Source organism: Trachypithecus francoisi, unplaced genomic scaffold (genome assembly GCF_009764315.1).
Source record: "Trachypithecus francoisi isolate TF-2019V2 unplaced genomic scaffold, Tfra_2.0 Lachesis_group3, whole genome shotgun sequence".
Taxonomy (NCBI): domain Eukaryota; kingdom Metazoa; phylum Chordata; class Mammalia; order Primates; family Cercopithecidae; genus Trachypithecus; species Trachypithecus francoisi.
In genome coordinates, this window is record NW_022681468.1 from 109,501,690 (window position 1) to 109,526,919 (window position 25,230).

At 44.1% G+C, this 25,230-nt stretch overlaps 1 protein-coding gene across 2 annotated transcripts in view; it reads right to left on the reverse strand.

Moving 5' to 3' along the window:
• Window positions 1-693: 693 nt before the first annotated feature.
• The window catches only part of MINAR1 (membrane integral NOTCH2 associated receptor 1), a 41,632-nt gene continuing 17,095 nt past the window's right edge, over window positions 694-25,230 (reverse strand). Inside the window, exons 2-4 of one of the 2 annotated variants that reach the window (XM_033189247.1) lie at window positions 15,032-17,380; window positions 9,765-10,019; window positions 694-4,792 (exon numbers count right to left, since the gene is read on the reverse strand). In XM_033189247.1, coding sequence (XP_033045138.1) covers window positions 4,595-4,792; window positions 9,765-10,019; window positions 15,032-17,329 — 2,751 coding nt within the window. In that variant the 5' untranslated portion in view covers window positions 17,330-17,380 and the 3' untranslated portion in view covers window positions 694-4,594. Of the gene's footprint in view, window positions 4,793-8,825; window positions 9,393-9,764; window positions 10,020-15,031; window positions 17,381-25,230 lie in introns of those variants that run through there. The other variant, XM_033189249.1, reaches the window with a different exon arrangement.

Here is a 25,230-nt window from a genome sequence, read left to right on the forward strand (position 1 = left end):
CATCCTGGCCAACATGGTGAAACCCTGTCTCTACTAAAAATACAAAAATTAGCTGGGCATGGTGGCGTGCACCTGTAGTCCCAGCTGCTCAGGAGGCCGAGGCAGGAGAATCACTTGACCCCAGGAGGTGGAGGTTGCAGTGATCCAAGATCACACCATTGCACTCCAGCCTGGTGACCGAGTGAGACTCCGTCTCAAATTTTAAAAAAAGATATATGCAAGAATATTCATAGCCCAAATTGGAAGCTACCTGAATGCCCATTCAATGGTAGAAAGGAAAAATAAACTGTAGTACATTCATAATGAGTTAGTGAAATAAGAATGAGAAAACTGCAACCACACAGAACAAAATGAACATATCTCACAAACATCCTGCTGAAACAGTGCAAACAGACACAAAAGAGTAGATACTGCACAATTACTTTTACATAAAGCTCAAAAACAGGCACAACTAATCTGGAGCCTCAGAAGTCAGGATGGTGGTTTGTCTTTTCAGGATTTTAACTGGAAGGAGCATGAGGGAGGCTTCTGGGATGTTTAAATGTTCTGAGACACTTTTGCTCTAGGTGCTGATTACATGTTCAATTTGTGAAACTGTTCAATTTGTGAGAAGTCATCAAGCTGGACACATGATCCTTACATAAAACTGAACACTTATAATTTATGCATAAAATAAAATCTCATGGCAAGATATTTTATATTTTCTTCAGTTTATTTTTGATTATATTTGGAGAGGCCAATTTTACATGATAGCTTCAAACCAATCATTGTACATTAACCAAATTTTACACAAGCCATTTGAAAAAAGATCTAAAAATGTGCTTAGTTATTGGTATTATATAACATTTATCAAGCACCAAGAGTGTGCTGAGAGCTGTACAGAACAAACATAGAAAAGACACAGTCCCTGCCTTCAAGAATACCCATTCCTTCAGGATCTTGCACATAAAATTTCACCTTACATTCCACACTCTTTTATTCATAAGGCATAAATAAGGAAGTTTGTTGCATTTCTCATTGTTACTTAATAAATATTTTAATACCCTTTTCCCCAATTATATGAACAATTATTCGTATCTTTGCCTTTAAATACAAATTTTCATAGTACAATATACAGTATATACTGATTTGGTATTCACACAATTGACCACAATATTCTTGCAGGTTGGTTATAATATGAAGCATGTTGAATTTCAACATTCACACACTTTTATACCACTTAACAGAATCTTTTACTGTTGGCAGAGCTTCTTCTGTTTTGTTTTTTCTATTAAGAAAAAGAACCAACAAATGTGATGTCACTGCTCTTATCTTGATAACTTGTAAACAAAAACAGCACTGCCTTGATTCCAATAAGGGTATCAGAACTATGGCACAGATATTCAGAACAGTGATATTTAGCACGTCTATTAAACTAGCCTTGCAGATATCAATCACATAATTGCATGCCTTAAAATACTAACAATTTATGATCAGCTAGTAATGGATGATGTAAGTATGATTTACCTTACTGTATTTGCAGTTTAATGAAGGGGATACTGGTGTAAAATTTCTGAAAAATATGAGCAGGAAAATATTTTTTGCTTTTCTGCAAGGCTGTGTTCAAAACAAATTCAGATTAGAAGATGAAATGATTATGAATTTAATCATTGGTTAAGGATATTTAATTTCAAACTAATCTCTTAAATAATAACATTTTATTACTTTTAAAATGCAGGAAAAATGAAGTGAATTTTGATAATGTAATTTTAGACTCAGGTACAAGAAATTACCCTTTATATAAAAATGCCAGAGTATGGTGGGAGATGGCACCCAGTACAGTAGAGAGGCCCGTCCGTATGTCACCTCTGGGGAGCTCATTGCAACAGGAGGTGATGGGCAAAGATTAGAGGGATGGATAGATGTTTCCTCCTAGCCAAACTCTGTCTTGCTCATTCTGCAAACTCACAGAATAGAGGAGATAGGGTGAGTCTCAGGGTCAGGGAAGGAAGGCTGGGGTGAGCTTGGGGTCAATGGCAAGAAAGGCTCCAACTGTGAACTTTACCTTCTATCTATCCCAAGACCCCAAGCATCCAGTAGCTCCAAGCCATGGTAATGATTCATAACCTCAACATCAGATTTGGTATTATCAGGCTGAGGATGACCCCTTTCCAGAGAAACCCACCTTACTTTTGGCCTCCATTGTCCAATTTCCTGGATTATTACCAGGTCTAGATGTTGCCATTATTCGACAACAATGTTGAGTTGAATTTTAAAGCTCCTTAAAGCTACTCTGGACTCAGAGCAAGACTGAATTTCTCTGACTACCTCTCCAGCTATGGAAAGTATAGAAGAATATTCTACAGAATCCTTTCATTTTCAAGCCTGAGGTGTGACTTATAGTCATGCCCTCCCAAGGTAGCTAGGGATATGCCCAGACGGGGTCCACTAGGAATAGATTCAGCCAAGGGCAGTGGAAAAAGTGGTTTGGTCCAGCCTCTATGGTCCTACCTGTCAAATGGAAGATTTGGGGTGGATTTGACTAGATTTTTCTTATTCTGGGTAAGTACATCTCCATTCTTCTGCAAATCCAGAGCAAGAGGTTGGGAGCTACTATCTCTGATGCTCTGGCACTTAATCTGTGATAAAGAGGAGAATAGTGGGGCTAGAATGTGGTACAGAGTCTTACTGGTTGAGGGATTAGGTGGAAAGGCAATGCCCAGAGTGGTAACCTAGTAGTCTCTTTGGGGTGAAAGAAACAATTTATGTAATATGCCCCATTGAAAATAGAGCACCAAAAAGTATAAATTCTGATGACAGATAGTAACATATACATATTTTTTTCATTTTCAATTATAAATCCTCAGTTTTTCATACTAAGGCTTAAGTTTTCAGTCACTGAAATTGAAAATCCATACATAAACATGATAATACAAATAGATAACATGAAGACTTCTAAAAATAAAGGTTTACTACAGATGAAAACATTCATCCCTCACTTGTTAACATAATAAAATTAACTGTCTACCCCTTAATGGTGAACAACAGAATTAGACACAGCAAGCTAAGCATTATTTGGGATTTTTCAGAATGGATGCTAGACTCCTATTGCTTTAAAACTTGAGATGCTCTCAAATCTCTCTTTTAGAAATTTATTATATCATACAGAGTGATTACACTTGCTACCAAAATCTATTTATATCCCACCTTGTTATCAAAAATATATATATAAGGTAGCTAGTTTCTGTCAATCCGTTTTTTCTTTAACCTGTAACAACACACTGGAATCAGATGCTGATAGGGATTCTTTCTGTTCCATTATTGGCAAAGCACCATTCAGCAGGTGGAGACAGATCAAATTTGGATGAAATTACAACAGCTTCTTTTACACTAAAGAAACCTCGCTCTCAGGTTATTTAACAGAGAAGACAATAAATGAAAATCAGGTATTTAGATAGACATACAGATAAGTGGTTAAATAGATAATATTTTTTGCACTGCTGACAAGTATCCAAAACTCTGCAGTAGGTGTTGGGGTAACTGAGAAGACCTCAGTGCCTTTATTATTATTATATTATTGAACAAGCTTTCAAAATCTTTTTAAAGCCATTGAAAATGGCAGATATTAGTGGTGCATGAAAACCATGGTTTACAGATAGAATGTCAATGTTTAGCCATTGTCTCTACTCATCAAGGCACAAGGACAAGTTCCAAACTCTTCAACTCATGTATGAGAGGCAGAGCATCTGGTACCACCAGGAGATAGAAAATCAAGGAATAGAGCCACACACCAAAGCAAGAACAGGAGATCCTTTGGAATGGCCATGATTTTCAAATACTGACCTTACATCGTTAGCAAGCAGCTCCCCTACACTTTGGATTGAGGACGGGAAGGTCTCCTGGCCTGAATACCTTGGCCCATCATGCAGTCTGAGCATACTTCATTCCACGCCTGACTTGGTAGTCCAGCTCCTTCTTACTCCAAGTGCAAGGAAGAAGGTCCAGAATGTTTCCATGAAGATCTGCAGTGATGCAGACATTCTGTCTTGTTGATGACAAAAGGGCAAGAATAAAACGTCAGTAGCCCTTGATAAAAGTCGACAGAGAAGTAATACCCTTTAGGGACGCACACCGTTACTTCACCAGCAATGGTCTAAGAACTTTATGGAAAAGAGAACCCACCCTCTTTTCTTCTTATGTTGCTACTTCCCTTAGTTTCTTCTAAAGAGGCATGTATTAAATATCTTCTGTATAACTTATTCCCCACCATGAAACATCATCAAAATGGAAAGAACCCAGTTAATCTTCCTTTTTTTTTTTTTTGGTTGGAATATTCAATTTGTATTTATTGATAGTCCATTATGTTCTTTTTGTAGGAAAAGATATTGCACTTCTAAAAATGCATCAGAGTGTAATTGAGTCAAAGCTAACAGGTAGGTAGATTTCTCCCTAGAATTAGGATACTTTCTGAAAACCACCTTCATTCAATATTTGTAGAACTGCCTCCATGATTTCATCTCTATTTCAATAAATTGTTGTCTCACTGCTGCAAGATTCTAAAATACAGACGACAACATCGGTAGTCATAAGCTGTACGTAAGGTTGCATTCTTAGCTCATGATTTCATTGTGCAGATGGGCACGACAATAACGAGGATGACGGTGCATGCCGCAGCAGCGATCAGAGCCGCTATCTTGCAGACCTTGGCTCGTCTGAATTCGGCTTCTTTACGTTTTAGTAATGAATCGTATCCTGGAGTATAAATGTCTTCCATCCAGTACTCTAAATTGTTTGGGTTTAAAGATTCTTGCGTCTAAAAGCGAAGAGAAGATGTTAGAAATACAGTGAATACTTGAAATCAGGTCAAAGACGTCCTGACCGTCATCATTCCTGAAGCACTTAAGTTGTCTGCAGCTGGGAGTTAGAGACTGTGTTGCATAACACTGCCCTACCAGCCCCTTGCCTGAGGCAGGCTACCACAGGCTCATCCCACATATCACAGATTGCATGGGCCCCTCCCTCACTAAAAATGTCGTGTTGGTTTTGACACAGAGAAACCCAAGGGTCTTTCATCTGTAAGCAAGCAAAATGGGGCTGAGATGAGCAAGACTCTAAACTTCAAGGGCATGCAACCAAGCACAGGCGGGCCCCTCTGCAAGGGAAACAAGGAAAGTCACTGAAAAATGCTTTCTTCCAACAGGCTCTATGAACAGATCTGCTTGAAACAAGGCCATCATAGCACTCTGAAAAGCTTCTACTGAAAAATCAAAGGAACCTCCAAGATGAGCAGTTCAAATAAAATATAAAATATTTCAACTTCAACCATTTATCTGAGCAGGTCATGCCACTGCTCAAAGTCAAGGTCTACTGACCCCATAGCAGACTGTTCCCACCCCAGACCTGCCTTGGCAATGGATCCAGACTTGGTACAGCTTCCCCCAAGAGAGAGCCCCCACTGACATCTGTCTGCTGATCTCCCCAAGATTAATCAACTGTCATCAGGAGAAATACCATATTTAACCTGTATTGCCTGTGAATCCTATTCCACGTTGACAGTTAAAATCTATTTCCATGAAGAAAGGCAGTGTTCTCATTTTATGGCAAGCATTTAATAATATGTCACATAAAAGCAACAACACATTGCAATTCCAAGTGAGGCCATTTAAGCCTTTGAAATGCAAACAAAATATCTATTTTGAAGATTTTCTTAGATTGTTTTATGCTCATAAACATGGGCACATTAAAAATTATTCATACACATATACAAACACAGGCCCAAAAAACAAACCTTTCAAGGTTTTAAAAAACTCAGTTGTACCATTTATTGATGGAACAGTGATGATTCTAATGCGTGATAGTAATTCTCTGCCTGACCTTCTAGATTCATTCTGTTTTTTTTCCATCTTGCTCTGTGCCCCTAGGAATATAAACTACATGGACACGTCATGGGGACTCCCCTGCCTTCAAGCTCCCATGGGGTTTCAACCAATGAAGACAAGAAGAAAGAGAGATTGAGGTATTTATTCACCCAGCTCCCTCCTGGCTGGGCTGCAGTTTTTCAGTGGCCCAGCTCCTATTGGACACCTGCTGTCAGAGCTGTGGGTCTCAGTGAATTTCAGAAACAGCCCCTTTCCCTTGGTCCTTCAGATCCAAGGGTGGCAACAGCTTCCTACTGGTGCTGGTCTCTGGGTGCTTCACCAGCTTTTGTAAAGAGTCCCCTCCTTAACTACCCCTTTGAGCACGCCACCAGCCTGCTGCCAGGACACTGACAACCCGCAGGCCGTGCCCCCCCAGACTTGATTATCTACCTGTTGCTCACAGTCATCTAGCACACAGCTAGGCACACTATGGCCTGCAGGCCATATCTCACCTGCCACCTGTCTTTTTACAACCCTTGAACTAAGAGTGATTTTTTCCATTTTTAAATGGTTGAAAAAAAAATCAAAAGAATAATATTTTATGACAAGTGAAAATTACATGAAATGCAAATCTCAGTGTCCAAAAATAAAGATTTATGGAAACACAACCACTCCTATTTGTTTCCAAATTGTCTATAGCTGTTTTCGTGCTACAATGGCCGAGTTGAGCAGTTGTGAGAGATTATAAGGCCCACAAGGCCTAAAGGATTTACTATCTGTTCCTTTACAAAGAAAGTTTGCCAGCCCCTGTTCTAAGACATGCTATACGACACTGTACAATGGAAAGAGAAGGGGATTTAGGCATCACAGAAAATCTTCCTGGTCCCTTCCCTCACCAAGGCAAAATGTTGAGAGACTGCTATTTAATTTCTCAAGTTACGTGGAAGGCTGGAAGGTGGTCCTGGACACTCAGGGCACCCAAAATAGAAACCAAGACACTCTCAATGTGGGAAAAGTCCTTATTGTACAGGGTGCTCTGTCCAACCCTTCAGCCTTTGCAAGAAACTCCTGCTACAGCATCCTCTGCTAGAACCCCAGGAGTCTCTTCCCTGAGCTTCCCAGAGCAGTTCCACTGCTGCCGAGGCCTGACTGTTGGACTGCCTCCTCCTCCTGCTTGAGCCACCAAAGCTCTGCCTGCCACAGGCCCTTGGGACCAGTCTGCTCTCCTTGGTATGAAAACATGAAAGCCCTTCAGCAATTTAATAGACACTAAAGAAAGGAGAGATGGACCCAAGATGGGCATATTTTGCTGGAAGACTGGTCTGCAGAAGTGGGTAATGTGCCCCTAAAGGCTGGGAGCTGGTGGAGGGTCAGACCAGCAGCCCTCCATACCCTGGCACCTGGAAGTCAGGCTCAGCACACTATGGGTAAAACAACCTGCTCTTCTCAGTCATCCTAGGGCTGGCCCAGAAGCCAAACAGTGTGTAAATAACACATCAGATTTTGTGCTTTATTCCCTCCGGCTCAGACAGAAGGAAACTGGCTTCCTTTCATAGCTATATACACTATTATGGGCTGGGATTCAGTGTGTGGAATAAACTATTTTTAATTAGTTTTTTCAATAACTCTAAGCTGTAATCGCATCAGGTAGAAGAGAGGTAATACTGAGGTTTCAAGGGACACAGGCGAATGTATGCAGTTATTAATTAGCCCTGGCAAACACTGGAAAGAAGAACAGGGTTTGCACCTTTGCCTATGCCCTCAAGTGGGAACCACTGATGGCGAATGTACATCTCAACACAAAGGAGCTCCGGGAAGATTGTCCAGACACCAACACTGCCCTAAGACTGTACCCGGGTATCTGCAAAGAGATGAAAAGAAAAAAGGTGGTACTTGCTGCCTTCACCAAGCTCTCAAGGTTGGCTCTTTTTTGCTGTAAACACCCTCATACAGCTATTGAACTCTCTACTTCCTCATATTTTATGCAACTGGATACTCTCTCCTTTGCACTTTTAAGTAATGTCACCTAAAGCTCTATAATCCAAATATCTGTTTTTAATTTTTATAATTTTATCTTTGTGCTTATAAACATTGGTGCACTAAAAGCTCACATATCTGTAGGGGGAAAATCTTCCAGCTCCCTTCCTGCAAGCTTTGCAAAGATGTTTCTCAGTCTACGACTCACCTAATTAATCAAACTCTTTCAAAGTCATCCAGTGATACTGGTGAAATACTGATTATTCCGTTGCTTGAGCCATTCACACCTCCAGGTCCTTTCTGACCCCCAGCTGCTCTTGGTATTCTAATTCCCACAGATCGAGGTATGACGCCCATAGCAGAGCTGCACAGGGACCTACTGGAGGGAGAATCAAATCTCTCTCTAGCCTCCTTGCCCACAGGAAGTTGACAGAAGAAGGATTGACCTGAAGGGTCAAGGGGTGTGCAGTACAAGTGGGAATGTAAAATGCATGAGGTAAGAGGAGTGAGGAGGGGCTCGGGGTTGCTCCTGATGCCCCCACAACACTCACTGTCAGGGTCTGGCCAGAGCTGCCCCTTCCCATAATTGCTGTCATTTAGGGCCCAAGACAAACAAATGTCATTGCAATCATTTTTTTTTTTTAACAACATAAAACTCCACTAAACTCTTAACAATAGCAAAATGAAATGGCAAGGAAGTTGTAGAAGAGAAAGAACATGAGACTTATTGCCAGATGGTCCAGTATGAATTTAGACTTGTCTGACCTGGGGCAAATTATTGAGCTTCCTGGGGCCTTGATTTCCTCATTTGTAAACTGAAGATGGTCATAACAATTCCTGCCTCACAGGCCACTGTGCCTGGGACTGAGAGACTGTAGAAAGCACTATGCAAAGTTGATTGATTTCAGCGTCATTGACCAGCCCCCAAGGGCCTTCTTTTTCAGTGCCTACTTGATGCCAGGTACTTTAAATATATTATTTTTAATTCTTACAATGACTCACAAGCTCGATATTATTATGTCCATTTAACAGGTGGAGGGGCTGAACCTCAATCAGATGGAGTGAATGCTTCTGGCCACACAGCGAAGGAGTCCGGGATGAAAACTCAGTGCTGCCAGAACATGGTGTTTTCTCTCCACCACACTGTACCTCCCACAGCTCTCTTTGTTCTAGAGCAAGGCTACTTCAGGGAAGCCTTGCCATACTGATCTCCACAGGCAGCTCTCACCAACTGTGCTTCACGTGCATGGTCATTCCGGGGCCTGGGCGGAGCGGGCACCCCTGGTGCTATGGCCTGGCTGCCTACAAAGCTAAGTGCACAGTTGGGGACAGGGTGCTTCCTTTGTTCCTGTGGTGATCTGGAGACATAGATCAACCCAGTGTGAATGGAACCAGGCAGAGCTGCCCACCAAAATAAAAGTGTGGCCAAAACCCAGCCCTGCCTGTGGGTGAACAAAAAACATGCCCTCCAGCCACAACTGCATTCACAGAGCTTCTGGAGATGGCTCTTACCTGGGGCTGCTCCGTATGGAAACATAATCCATAGCTTGGCTCCCACAAATATGCTTATCCCACGTGCTACATATGGAAGGAGAAATCAGCTTGTATTTCATTAAACAGTTTGGCTCAGGTCTTGTGAGCAAATATTAGAATCTGCACTTGGTACAGAGTCATAAATGCATCATTAGCAAATCAGATGGCCGATAAAAAATACATAAATAAATCAAGCATTCCTACCGCTAAATGTTTACAAATAAGCAAAACAATGATCCCCTTGTTAAAAGTCTCTTCTGCTCTATGATTTATTAAAGTTCTGAATTCCATGTTGGGGGCCCAGGGAGTTGGAGGGTGTGGAAGTGGGCTGGTTGGTCTAAGCCGTCCGTGATCCATTCCTGCATTTGCCAGGGCACAGATAGGCTTCCCCCCACCCAGGGACAGTGAGAGGCTCACCTGCAGGTCCAGGGCTGTCAGCTTGCCCTTGTCGCTCGCATTCCGTGCATACTCCTCAATGGTCCAAGAAGTTTGGCCCCGCTTCACCTCGGCCAACTCAGTCAGCCGCATGTCTGTGTACAGTGGGTTGCTCTTCATGTGGGCCTTGAGGGAGGCAGGGTAGGGGTGAGGGCTGAACACCTGCTCCACCAGGAAGCCATCTTTGGGCTGCTTGGGCAGTCGGTGCTGTGGGGGAATGTCGTACTGCCTGTCTGCCTGCAGAGGGGCACAAAGAAGTCCAGACAAGTGGCAAAGATGCCCTTGGATTTCACAGTGCAATTGAGCAGCCAGGAGCTTTCTTGTAGACATCCAGGTAGCAAAGTACAGTTACTTCCAAGCAAATCGAAAGTGTGAAAACATAGCCATGTTGGGGGAAATTATCTAGGAAAAGCTTATGATCATAATGTTACTAATATAAACTAACATTTCTGTGCCAGAAAAAGGTTATTTAATGGAATCTTTACGCCATCACTACCATTGCGAATCCCCATCGTACAGGTAGGAAAACGGAGCCCAGACTCAGTAACTTGCCCCAGGCACACAGCTAGTAAGGGGTGGAGCTAGGATTTAAACCTGATCATCTGGCTTTAGAGAGTCTTTAACTACTGATATTAATGCCCCCTCTTTCTTTTACCGTTTTGCACGGGGTACAGATGAGTAAAAGATACGGGTCCTTTCCTCAAGGAACTCTGAAAACCCTGATGCTACACTGCTTCTTTGGAAGGAAGAAGCTGAGTCAGAAAGCACGTGTTGAGAGCCTCTACTGATTTTCCCAGGCAGCAGATGGGGCCGTCAGAAGGGATATGGCCTTCAGAGTAAGAGAGCAGTCTGGGCAGCAGTGTGGAGGTAGGAAGGTGCCTAAAACAGGTGGCAATAATTTATATTCTGAGTCACTGAAATGCAACCCAAAGGTTCCTGCTCTCAGTATACCTGTCCTAAGACTAGGTCAGTGCTCATTTCTGTGACGTCTTAGGACTATGTCCCGACCCTTGGCCAGCATTTGTGCCTTTGAACTATAACCACCTGTTTGCCCGTCTGGCTCCTCTGCTAAACTATGAGTTCCTTGAAGGCAAGGGATCGTTTTGTTCACCTTTTAATCCCCTTCTCCAGCAAGATAATACCACCAAGTAGAAGACACTCCATGAATATTCATCAAAGGGTTAGAGGCCAATTATATGTAGTCATGTATATGGAACAGAGAGCAAAGAAGTTGTGTATCTCAGTAATAGCAAGAGAAAAAGGAAAAAAGAAGAATGTGAGTCAAGGTGTGTGTACAGAAGGAAGAGAAGGAGAATGTTTAGGTGTGATGCGATGAGAGTTGATGTGCAAGAACGTGGTGGGCACATGTGGTGTATGTGTGTGACTGTGTGGCTTATACACTTGCATAGGGGCTGGAAGCACACGTGGTGTATGTGTGTATGTGTGTGAGTGTGTGGATCATATTACATAGGGGCTGGAAGCACACGTGGTGTATGTGTGTATGTGTGTGAGTGTGTGGGTCATATTACATAGGGGCTGGAAGCACACGTGGTGTGTGTATGTGTGTGAGTGTGTGGATCATATTACATAGGGGCTGGAAGCACACGTGGTGTATGTGTGTATGTGTGTGAGTGTGTGGATCATATTACATAGGGGCTGGAAGCACACGTGGTGTGTGTATGTGTGTGAGTGTGTGGATCATATTACATAGGGGCTAGAAGCACACGTGGTGTGTGTATGTGTGTTTGAGTGTGTGGATCATACACTTGCATAGGGGCTGGAAGCACACATGGTGTATGTGTGTATGTTTGTGAGTGTGTGGGTCATACACTTGCATAGGGGCTGGAAGCACATGTGGTGTATGTGTGTGTGTGTGAGTGTGTGGGTCATACATTTGCATAGGGGCTGGAAGCACACGTGGTGTATGTGTGTACCTGTGTGAGTGTATGCATCCTACACCTGCATGGGGACTGGAAACACATCTCCACCTACCAGCAAACCCAACCCATTGGCTTTTACCCAAATAGAGCATAACATTTGGCTATTCCAGACCATCAAGACTGCTGACACTGACACAGAGAACACAGGATAAATCCACACAAGAAAATGAGGTTCCCCCTTATTTTCTAACTCATCAAAGCCAAGTATCTTCTAAGAGATTCCACCAGTTTTTGCTCATCACCACCACCCAACACTCAGAGAGCTCCTATTACACGCAGAGTCTGCACCAAGCTGGGAGGAAGGGTAGATGGTGATAATAATAACTATGATGGTAGCCATTGCAGGCATAATTGCAATTAACCAAGGGCTATGTGTCCACCACTCTGCTCAGTGCTAAACATGCATTGTCTTCATTTCTTCTTCTCATTAAAATTCTGAGGATGTAACTATTATTATCCCTAGTATGGATGTGGAAACTCAGGTCAGAGAGGTTAAGAGACTGAACCAATGTCAGACAGCTGGTAAGAGGCAGAGCCAGGATTTGAAACTGTTTTCACTTCTAAGATGGAAAGTTTCATTGCTGCCTATGCCTGTTTGTATCACTGAGTTTGTGTTCGTACTGGGCAGTCAATATATATACATAATACGTATTTTCAAAAAAAGTTTGCATCCACTATGTCTGAACAAACAGGAATAAGGGCTGGAGACCAGCAATAAGCCCTAGGAAAGCTTACAGAGACTTATGAAGTAAGGGGCCTCGAGGGGAACATAGGACTTAGATCAGTATGGGGGAGGTGGACCAGAGAGTCTTGGTGGAAGATTCATATGAAGAAAAATTTGACAGTGAAATAGGACCTGGCCATCATAGGTGCTCAATTAGTGTTTACTGAATGGGTGACCAAATGAATGAGCATGGCTATTTTGAGGAAAAACAGGAAGACTCATCAAGGTAGAGCAGGGTCCAGTCAAGGTATAACAGAGCCTTCTGGTTGAGAAAAGGTACATGAAATTCATAGGGTTGTGAAGGCCTGACTAAGAAGTTTGCAACTCTTTGCGGAGACAAAGGAGAGTCAGAGAACAGTGGGGAATAGGGGACCCTGTGCAACCACAGAGAGTGGCATTTTAGGAAAGTGAATGCAGCAGTGGCTCATGAGATGAGATGGAAGGTGGAGAATGTGCCCAAGCATCCCCAGTAGGGGAAGAGCCTTGACTTCAAGGTAGAAGTGTAAATGGAAAAGAAGGCAGAGTTGCAAGAGACATGACAGAACGCAAATCCATAGGGTCTGGTAGCTATGCTGGACAAAGTGAGCCCAAGAAGAGGGACCAAAGGGGCTTCTTCAGTTTGGAGGATTGCTACAATGCTGACCCCATGCTCACCTCTCCCAGAATGGAAATAGTGAGAGGGAACACTGGTTTTAAAGGAACAGAAAAGCCTGCTTTGGGAACTGTGGATTTTGACATGTAGACAAGACATTTAGGGAAACTGGCCTTTAGCAGTTTGACATATACAACCAAAGCTCCAAAGGCGGGCTGGGTCTGGTCACTACCATGGGAATCACCACCTCAAAGATGGTGAGAGCCACAAGCCAGGAAGGAGAAATGAGGTTGCAGAAGGGAACAAAATAAAGAGAATGCATCTCCAGCATTAGCAACTTTGTGTTAGGCCTATCGAGCGGATCCGACTCAAGCTTGTGACTGCTCATTCCTGCTGGCTTTGTGAAGCTTTGACATTTGATAGATGGGAGGCATGGCTAGTTCAGTTTAACCTGATATTTCTACAGAAGCACCTAACCATTTGAGTTCTCTAAATGGTCACTGTTCAATGATATCTGAAACCCAAAGCACCAGAAACCTGGCCAGACCCTGGCAGCTAAGAGACAGTGACAGTAGAACCCGAGCAGAGGACTGGACATGGGTGTCTTGTGCCCAGCATGGCAGCACATATCAAATTCTGGATCCTCTCCAGCACCAAACGTGGTAAGCCGCTCCATAAGGGCAGAGTGGTAACCAGCAGACACCAGAGGTTTCTTTAAAATCAGGAAAAAAAAAGGCTTCTTCTACTCCCTCCCCTCTTTGGACGCTGAACATTTCCTTAAAATCCAGTTTTCCAAGCTTTTCCTTTTCAGCACCATTTAAGGAGCTCAGCCTCCTCCCTGGCTTTGAATGTCTGTAGCCCACACCACTGTCACTCTCTGACAACACAGACCTTGGAGACCTCAGGAGCAGGGACTTGTCTGTCCACTGACCTTCTAGAAGTAGGACATGGAATGGAGACAAGCAACACACTGAAGTTGTATCACCTTGGCCAGAAAGGGGTCACTATAACCCAGTTAGAATGAACAGAATCGGCCACAGGTCCCACAGAAACAAATCATCCGTACTGCAGGGGGTGAGAGAAAGAAAGGATTCAAGTGTATGTGTATACAATGATTCTAGGACTGAGGAAGTGAAGTCTGCTATAAACATGCAAAAGAACTGAGCTTATGTGAAAGAGCCTCCAACAAGCAACAGTGTAGAGAAAAAAAACTAAAAAGGAAAAGAAGACACCAGATTAAGAATTGCTATCTTTTTTTGAGACAGAGTCTCGCTCCGTTGCCCAGGCTGGAGTGCAATGCATGATCTCGGCTCACTGCAACCTCTGCCTCCTGGGTTCAAGCAATTCTCCTGCCTCAGCCTCCTGAGTAGCTGGGACTACAGGCTCGTGTCACCACACCCAGCTAACTTTTTTACATTTTTAGTAGAGATGGGGTTTCAACATATTGGCCAGGCTGGTCTTGAACTCCTGACGTCATGATCCTAGTTATCATTTTACTTCCTAACCATCAATTTATTTTATAATGAAAAACAACTCATGCTTAAAAAGGAACATCACATATGCAATGAAGTCCATGAAAGGGATGTATTAGCTAGCACCCTTTTCAGCATTCTCCCTCGTGTACCCGACCTACATCCTGCTATTTCAGAAAGGACAGGAAGATACCCTTGGTGATGCTTGCCTGGGCTGACACATTCCCCATTCTATGAAAATCTGTTCTCACACCACCTGTCCCATGAATCCCAACCCTACGTCCTGCTGTCGGCAACATCACAGCATGTGCTCCTCCTAGCTGACGGACAACCTGGTGGAACACACGACCTGCCTATGTTGTCCTCTCTATTCCAATGTGAAAAGCCTGCCAAACCTGGAAGGATAATTGGCACACAGAGGACAGGCCTCTTGCCTGTTTAATGCCATGTTCAAGTCTTTGAAATGTGCCAGGGCTATGATGAAGCTGGTGCCTGATTTTGTGAACTTAAATTTAAATTACCTCTTTAGATTTCCGATGCCAGTCTTTATTATCTCCTGGGCCTGTGTCTTTTATCTCCTCCTCATTGAGGCCCACACGGTTGGTGTAAGTGATGGTGCGCCAGTCTCTGGGCGAGTTGGAGATGCTGGCGATTTTGGACTCCGTGGCACTGTTCTCCTCTGTTAGGGATCTAGAGGATGGCCTGGTGAAGAGGCTTTTTTTTAAGGCCTTGACCCGCAGGCTCTCGCTGTTGCTCCCACTAGCATCAGAGCAGCACCAGTCAGGGTTGTTCTCCAGTTTTGGTCCATGGGAGCCACTGTGTGCACGGAACATCCGGGGAGAGGCACTGTCATCAGACGGAACCTCGCTTGTCAAGGAGTTCAGATCTATCTGCACACTCACCTTCTCAGGCTGTTGCATTTTCTGGTCCAATTTATTTAGTTTGCCCAAGACCTGGGAGATTTCCTCACGAACACCCGACAGGGATTCCAGCTTCCGTTCGATTTCGCCGATCCTGAGCACCAGTTTGCACACACTGGTCTTCAGTTCTTCTTCCGAGTGGTGGGTGTTTTCAAGCCGGTTGCCCTTGTCTCCCTTGCTGTTGGGGACCCCACTGGCAATTTTGGTTAAGTTGTGCTCGGGGGAACTATCGCAGTCTGACTTATGGAGCTGAGACAAGGACCCTGTGCTGTTGTAGCAGGACGACTGTATCACTCCTGTGGAGCCACTGATGCTCATGTCATCAAGAAATCGGAAAATGTCGCTGATGTCATCGCTGACAATTTCTGAGTCATCATCTGAGTGCTTCATGGTGTGCCTGTCACTGTACTTGCCCTGACTGGAGGTGCACAGGTCTCTGCATTTCTTGGGCTCCAGCACGTGCTCAGTCTGGGTGCCCACGCTACTGGTATCTGAGCTGAGCTGCCCACTGGTGCAGTTAATGCTCTTGTCTTTAAACTTTTTGACTGGTTCATGCTTCCCCAAGTCAACAGGGGAGGAGATCTCTTTAGATTTGAGCCCGTTTGGTTTTGCCGCATAAGCAATGGGGAGAATTGGCTGTTGATCCTTTGGCGGGAGGTAAGTCGGGCGCCTGTCTGGGGCTGGGAAACTGGGAGTCTGGCTACTGGCATTTGGGTAGCGTAGCCTCTCCTCAGAGGGATTTCTATTGAAAAAGGACCGTTCAAAGTCAGGAACTTCCTCCGTGTTTAGGCTCCAGCTTTTGGCTGGCCAGGGAGTCTGCTTGTTGGGCCTCCCTGGATAGCGCCTGGCTTCTTGGGTTCCCATCACTGGAGTGGGTCCAAAATACGTAGAGGCTTGAAGGTCATCTAAGCTTTCATGCTTTGCTCGCCTTTTGTCAGGAACCGGGGAATACACCGGATTCAGGTACTGGCTGTTATAGGGCATTTCAAAGCTGTGGTTGAAGAAGGGTGGCTTGTGGGGCTCCTTTCGACTCTGGGGCTCCCCGTGCTCATTCTCTGCTTTGTTGATGGGGCCAACCAAACTGGGGGACACCGCCATCAAATTGTGAAAATCCTCTTTAAAGATATTCCTTTTCTGGACACAGGACTGAACCACAAATGGCTCCTCATTGGAAATGAAGGTCTCCTTGATGCTCTGGTTGATGGTCAGGGAGTCCTGGTCTGAAATGGACTCATTTTCTATGTTCATGGGGAAGTAGGTCCTCTGCATCTCACAGGGCTGAGGGCTGGTCACAGAGTATGGGGCCAGGGCCTGCAGCCTGTCCAGGGAAGCAGCCCGGTTTTTCACCTCTTTGCTAACTCCCAACAGGAAGTTAGGCTCAGAGGCAGGGACAAACTGCGGGCAGTCCTTACAGTCCATCTTCCGGCACTTGGACGACTGCCTGGTGGGGTAGCCCCGGCTGAAAGACCTCTCACTCAGCTCACAGTTCAGGGGCTCACACTCGGCTGCATTGCAGATCTCTGTGTCCGACCTGCATGATTCAAAGGATGCCTCCTTCTTGCGCACCTTCTGGAGACCCGTAGGCAGCTTCTCCTTGGCTGCCCCGCCATTCATTTGGATCAGGTTGAATATCGTCACAATATCTGCTGCCACCATGATTTTCTTTGATTGCTGGTTATTCACAGTGCATTTCATCTTGTCTTTGAATAGAGTGGCTGGAAAATTGGGATCGAGACAAGCCGTGTAGAAGAGCACACTTCTCAGTTTGGCAAGCTGCGACAGATCGAACCGGGCACAGAGAGATTTGCACAGGTCCTGATAAGAAACGGTATTTTGCTTGCTGTCCAGTTCCTCCAAGATCTTCACCAAGAAGAGGGAAGTTTCCTGATTGGTCTCCATGATTTATTACTTGAAAAGCTCGCTGACTAACACTGAAACTTCAGGTCAGTTCTGTGGTGGCAATATTGAGAAAGAGAGGAGGAAAAGAGGATTATAAACACCAGTGGAGTTTGAAGTCAAGCTTCTTATAAACCGTATAAAGAAATACAAAGAAAAGCATTTTAATGATTAAAAATGTAGTAAGGACAGTAAAAATATTCATAACATTCGATTTAGTAATTCCCTTCCTGGGAATCTACCTAAATGATCGATGATAACAATTATGCTTAAAGGTGTTCGCTATGATGGCACTTATAATAATGAGAAAGCAAAACATCTTAAATATCCAAATAGGTGAATACATAAACATGTTATGATACACCATGAATTTTTGCAAACATTAAAACTACATTAATGTACATTCTTACAATGGAATACTACTCATCAGCAAAAAAGAATAAACCACTAGTACATGCAAGGACATGGATGAATCTCGAATGTATTGTGTGTGGGTGGAAGAAGCCAGAGTCAAAAGGTACATTCTCCACTGAATGATTCCATCTTAATGACATTCTAGAAGACAGATCAGTAGTTGCCAAGAGCTGGATGTGAGGATGTGAGGAGGGGGGTGGACCTCAAAGGGGCACAGATAAGTTTTTCTAAATGATATAATTGTTCTACATCCTGGTTGTGGTGGTGGTTACATGACTGTAGGCATTTGTCAAAACACACAGGACTCTAAACTAGAAAGTGTAAGTTTTACTGCACATAAATAATAACTCAATTTAGAAATTACATAATGAAGATTTTTCATAACAAAACTATGATATAATATGGAGTGAAAAAATATGAAAATAAATCTGTATAAGATCATAATTGTATAAAATTATGCATTCTTGAAAACAAAAATGAAAGAAAATAATGTGCACTAAGATGCTAATAGTAGTTAAGTTTAGATTGTAAATATGGACTTTTTTTCTGAATTAGTAATCTCTCTTCCCTAATACTTTATTATGTAAGTTATCAAATATATAGCAAAGTTGAAAGAATTTTATAGTGAACACTAATATACCCAACATCTGGATTCTCCATTAATATTTTACTTTATTTGCTTTATTACATATCTATCCATATGATCTTTCTTTTTTTTCATCATCAAGCTTTCTTTTTTTTAAATTCACTTCAGAGTAAATTGCAGACATCTGTACACTTCTTCCAAATACTTCATCATATATATCATTAACCCAAGTTCAATAATTGTTCACAGATTTTCTTTTAATATAAAAGGTACATACAATGAAGTGCACAAATCTTAAGGGTGCATTGGCTGAAGTTTCAACAACTATGTATGCCTGTGTAGAAACCGAAGCCCCTATAAAGAACTAAAATGTTCCCATTGCCCCAGAAAGTTCCCTCACATCCTTTTCTGTTCAACCACTGTTATTTTTATAGGTTTTTTTTTTTTTTATCATTTCCCATCTTTTCTAAAATTCTTTACAATGAGCATTTGTTATTTTGTAAGCACCAAACAATAATAAACTTTACTTTGAAATTGAACAAAAACAGTACATTAACAGATCTTGGATGGGCAAATTAAAAATACCAAACCAAACATTTAACAAAATTTCATTAGAGAAGGTGAAGCCCTTGGTTGATAAACATAGATACAGGTTCTAAGACTTACAGAGACACGTCAAATTACACAATGTGTTCATTTCCCTGGTCGCATACTGCTTAGATAATTAGTATTTTGATAACTGATTTATTGATTTTAAAGCTAACACAGTCCACATGTATCCAACTGATTTTCTAGAGGAATGGTATATTTTCTTTGGATTAAATTTTAGCAGCTCGAGATAATGAGTTTTCTCTCCATCCTGAAGGCAGCCACTCCCAATAGGCTTCTATAAACATTAGCCTAGTTTCTCCCATGAATGTCTGGAGGGATATGCGGAGACCAGTGGTTTGCATTTTCTTGCAAGGAAAAGGAAACAAACCCTTGACAGGTTCTGTTCCTGCCCAGAACAAGTCACTGGGAAACCATTTTTTCCCATCCCGCCCTAGCCTTCCAATCCATCTGATGGAAGCATTCTGTGTCCAAATGTTCTTGCTTGTTAAAGCGGGGGATAACCTGTCACATCGGGTCTCAAGTAAATGAATGGTACAGATATCAGAGCACAGGATCAGTGAATGTAATTTTGGGAACAGCAACTACAACTCATGCATATATTTTATAGTTTGGGTGACACGAAGCACTTCAGGACTTCCAAGCTAATCCCATGTGTGTCCTACCATGCACCTCCCAGGAAAACCCAACAATTTGCTTCTCTGGGAAGATTTCTCAACTTTCTATCCTACTTTGCATGGCAAAGGAAGTCTTAATCCTAGGTCAAAAACCCTATTTGGAAAACCAAGGCACAGTGTCTCCTAAAGTGAATAAAAGAAGTACAAATACAGTAAGCCTGAGTTATATTTTATCAAAACTGAAATTAGGAGGTCTGTGGATGGAAACAGGTGCATGGACATGCGTGCAGCACAGGTGCATGTGATGATCCGTTATCATAGAGAAACTGCACCCAGATTTCCTACAATGCACCAAAGAGAACCAGAGAGGAAGAAGAGCAAGAGGAGAGATGAACTGAAAAATCGATTTCCAGGCTCTTAGCAGTGGAACAGGATCCAACCTCCAGCATGAAGCCCTGAGCAGTCTGCCTTATTTGACCACACAAACAACTGTGTAGGGCAGGAAGAGCACCCCCATGTTACAGATAAGGAAACTGAGGAACTCAGAGAGGAAGTAACTGTATAATCCAGAGAGGTGACATGAGTTGCTGGGGGTTCAGTATTGGGTTAGGGGCCCAAGTGGACTCCAACCCAGGTCTTCTGACGCTGTTGAAGGGGCACTAGGCTCAATCGCATGCCAGGAGGACAAACATCCACCGCCTACTGACAGAGATGAATGAGGGGTGGAGGAGCCACCGTGGACTGACCACCTACTATGTGCTGAGGCCTTATATGATTTTAAGCAACAGCTCAGAGAGGGGGGCACGGACATTTCCCAGTTATTCAAGAGAAATGAGGAAAAGGAGGCTAGAGAAACTCCACTGAGAGCATGATGCATCACATTCTGAAGGCGGATCTGGTCAAAGAGCAAGGCAGAAATAGCCGCCTGGAATCTCTGGGGGCTGAGCAAAACTGCCTGGGGACATATGTGCATGCACCCCCACACACACACAGCTTCACACTTACACAGACTCACCCATACACTCACACGCAGACACATTCACATAGCTTCACTCAGATTCACCCAGACACACCTACACACACTCACATAGCTTCACACTCACGCAGACTCACCCATACACTCACATGCAGACACATTCACAGCTTCACATTCACAGAACTTCACACTCAGACTCACCTAGACACACACTCACACACACACAGCTTCACACAGACTCACCCACACTCAGACTCACCCACACACTCACACCCACAGACTCACCCAGACTCACACCCACACCCACATACACCCACAGACTCACCTAAACACCCACACATACCCACACACACAGACTCAGACACACACACACCCACACACACTCACAGACACCCACTCACACCCACACACACTCACCCACTCACACCCACAGCCACTCACAGACTCACTCACACACTCACACCCACACATACAGACTCTCACACACACCCACATACACACTCACAGACTCACCCATACACCCACACACTCACCGAGACACTCACACCCAGATACACACACCCACACAGACTCACACCCACACACTCACAGACTCACCCAGACACACACCCACACACAGAGTCATCCACACACTCATACCCACACACTCATATAGCTTCACACCCAGACTCACACCCACAGACTCACTCACATACTCACAACTTAACACACAGACTCACCCACACACATAGCTTCACACTTGCACAGCTTCAGTCATGCAGACTCAAGAGACATACACATACCCAGACACACACATCACAGCTTCAGTCATACACTCAGACACACACATCCAGACACTTGCACAGTTTCCCACTCACACAGCTTCACACTCACACAGACCTACACACACACAGACTCACGCTCATACACATACAACCACACATTCATACACTCAGGCACACACTCACACAGACCTACACTCAAACATACCCGCGCGCACATACTCTGTCGCACTTCCACATACCCGTGTGTATACGTAAATCACATAAGTACTCAAGCTCCCCACACATCCACAAACACATTCACACCTCTGCACACACACATTCACAAACACGTATACACCCACCCACACAGGCTCACTCACAATCCCCACACCCGTTCTCTCCTAGGTGTCTCTTAGCTCTGTCCTCAGGGTTTAAACTTTCTTAAGATCCCAGCACATCTCCACGTGCATATTTTGAGGGTTAAGCAACCAACAAATCCACCCTCTCTGGCGTTTGGGAAGCTGACCCCATGATGCCGCACATTGCCTGCCGACAAGATCTGCAAACACAGCCACTGCAGCACCCTGTCACCCCCATCCCCGGGGGCAAAAGCTCCGTGAAGACTCTGGAAGGCCAATCGCAGGACTTCCATCCCACCTGGCTTCAGAGCTCCTTGTTGAGGAACAGCCATGCCCAGCGCGGCAGGGAAGCTGGCAGGAGGAGCCGGTGAGCAGCAGAGATCCGAAAATCCTGAGCCCAGACTGGGGATTGCCTGCAGCACATCAGGCCCCCATCGGGTCCAACTGACTGCCCAAGCCAACACCGCAGCCCAGGCCTCCCCTCCCCTGTGTCTCACGCAGACCCGTCTACTTGGAGGCCTGCTGCCTGGGCTGCCCACATCCCCCCGCAGTCCTGCTCACCCACGCCGGCTCCTGTGACAGCCCTTCTGCCCCAGTCCCTCGCCAGGTCCCAGAGTCTCCTCTAACTGTTCCCTCCGTGGTGCTCCACAGCCTTCCGCCTGTGCCTTGGCTAAAGCGCTTATCACGCAGGAGTTTTCAACCAGGTAAGATTCACCTGGGATGGTTTTAAAACATATTGAGACCTGGCCTCCCCTACCCTAGACCAGTTAAATCAGAATTCCTGGGAGGGGTCCAGGTCTTTAGGAGTTTTAAAAGCCACCCCAAATTTCTGAACCATGGGCCTCCAGATTTTGGGACCGAGAAGCCCCATTTAGTAAGTCGGAGGGATGAGGTTTGTGAAAGGCATTGAAGCCTAATGGTAGAGAGGAGTGACAGGGGCCCACAGACCTGGGCTCAGACTCCAGTGCTGCCCACTATGTGACGTTGGATAGGTTACTTAGAGTTCCCACACGCTGCCTCACTTTTTTCATCTGTAACAATGGGTTTAATTAACAAACATATGTAAAGTACTTAATAATAAAGAGCCTCCCATGTGATAGCCATTCAACAAATAACAGCTGTCACTCGTGGAACAGCTGTAGCGATGGGAATACTAGCAGTCTCAGTGGCTTTATGCCTCACAGCACCCTCCGCAGGTTATAAAAAAGGAGTATTTTTGAAAAATGACTCCATTCTGTACAAAGAGCAAGAGATGCCTGCCTAAAGCAGGATTCTGGCCTCTCAAGTTTTACATTTTCAACTTATTTAAAGACTTTTAGTTTCTCGTTATAGAAAGCTTCATCCTCAACCACACGCTCCCATGGACCTTCAGTAGACCGACGATTTACTGCCTCTGTCTAGGCTGCACACGACCTCAGAGGGGAATAACAAATTGGCTGTGGGGTTCATTATTCAGCTTTTTCTTTTTTTAATAGGAAGACAGTTCATAAACTGATTCCATGAAAAAGTTCTGAAAGCCAAAGGTTGAAATTGCTCACTCAGAATAAATGGGGGTGCTCTCGTCACCCGCCAATCCAAAGCATGTCACACCCTCCTCACTATGTGGCTCTCACTTTGTGCATCTGCCTCATGTGTCCTTGAAGATTCTGTAGGTGTCTAGCCCCGCTAAAACTTGTTTCTGAGCACCCAGTATGTGCATGAGACTGGGCTAGGCACAGCCGGAAAAGGTAAAGGTGTTGTCCCAATAGAACTCACAGTCCCTGGGAAGAAAACACTCTTTAGAGAGGGCTGGATGGGACCACAGTGAACTCCAGCCTAACCCTTCATTGTATGGTCAAGAAAACTGGGGTCCAGAGAGTAACATGACTTTTCAAAGGCACATGTAGAGCTAGTGGCAGAACTGTCCCCAGCACCCAGGGTTCCTGACACCTAGACTGTTTTCATAAATGTCTGTAAAAATGCCAGTTCTGACTGTCAAGTGCCAGAGGAACATAAACATGGAGCTGGGAACCCGATTAACGGGGAGATGAATTCCAGCCATGGGGAAAAGATAAAGCTAGCTTCACAGGGAAGGTGCCATCGGCAATGGCCACAAAGACTAAAGAGGAGGAGAGTGTTTGATGGTCTGGAGGAAAGGGACAGATTAGGTACTCCAGGCAGAGGGCAGAAGGCATGAAGGTACAGGGCAGCAGGGAAGAGTCTGTGTGTCTGGTGGGGATGGAGAGAAGGAGGTGGAGCTGGACAAACAGAATTTAGGTAGGGAGTGCTATGGTTTGAGTGTGTCCCTTTAAGATTCAGGTGTTGCCAATGTGATAGTTTCAAGAAGTTGGAGCTTTAAGACCCCCTCCCAGGAATTCTGATTTAATTGGTCTAGGGTGGTGGAGGCCAGGTCTCAATAGGTTTTAAAACCATTCCAGGTGATTGTGATTAGGCCATAAGGACTCCTCCCTCATGAATGGGATTCATACCCTTATAAAATGAGGCTTTGTGCAGCATTCTGCTAACTTGCCCTTTTGCTATGTGAAGATGCAGCAAAAATGCCCTCACCAGATACATCAGAAACTGGCACCTCGATCTTGGACTTCCCAGCCTCCAGAACCATGAGAATTAAATTTGTGTTCCTTATAAATTACCTAGTCTCATGTATTCTGTTATAGCAGCACAAACATACTAAGATAGGGCAGTACACTAAACTCTGGGCTGGGAGACTGAATTCAATTCTGTAGTAAGTAAGAGCTGGGAACTGACAAAGTGGGTGTTAGAGCAGAGCAAGCCTGTGGTTAAGATGAGCACTGCAACCTACAGAATACACTGATGGGGATCCACATTGTCTTAGCCCCTTTCAAAACCTCCTACCCATACATAGCGAGGGGAAGAACTCCAGGCTCCTCTAATTTCTAACCCATGGGTATTTCCACTAGAAATAGAAAGCTACAATGGTCTGTAGCTTTGGGAAAGGCCAGAACCAGATGCCTGATTTTTCTTCCCATTACCCTATGGCACCTTGTTCATTTCTCATGCCACATTCCGGGCATGATAAATGTTGTTGCTCTCCAGTCTACAAAGCTAAAATGAATACCCACCCTTTCACAATCTTACGCATATTCAACTGCTCACACTCTTGGCATCTAATGTTAATCAAAGCAGAGCAAAAAGAGAGAGAGATGATTTAGGGATATAGTTTGTAGTATTGCTGCTTGAATCTTTGGACAAAAGACAAGCTCTCTGAATTTCATTTCCAACAACTCCCTTAGAAATTTAATCTTCCCTTCTGCTACCAACAGCCCCCAAATGAATGACATATACCTTGAACTGGATTAGCAAAACCCAGTTATAAAGTATTCTTATTAAGCCTTTCCAATACACCAAAATACATTGATATTTCAAAAACTGAAATAAAGTGCAGAGATATAACAGCCACAATGTTTTCATTTCATGCTCACGAAAAGCCCACTGCAAGAGAATTCATCTGCAGTATTCATGTAATTCCTGCCTTGGTGTTGGCCTGCTTGTTTTGAATTTTGTCTTGTTTTTATTTTAGGATGGTGGTTGCTACTGTGATTTGGTGAAACTATAAAAAGAAGGTATCAATTTAGGAAT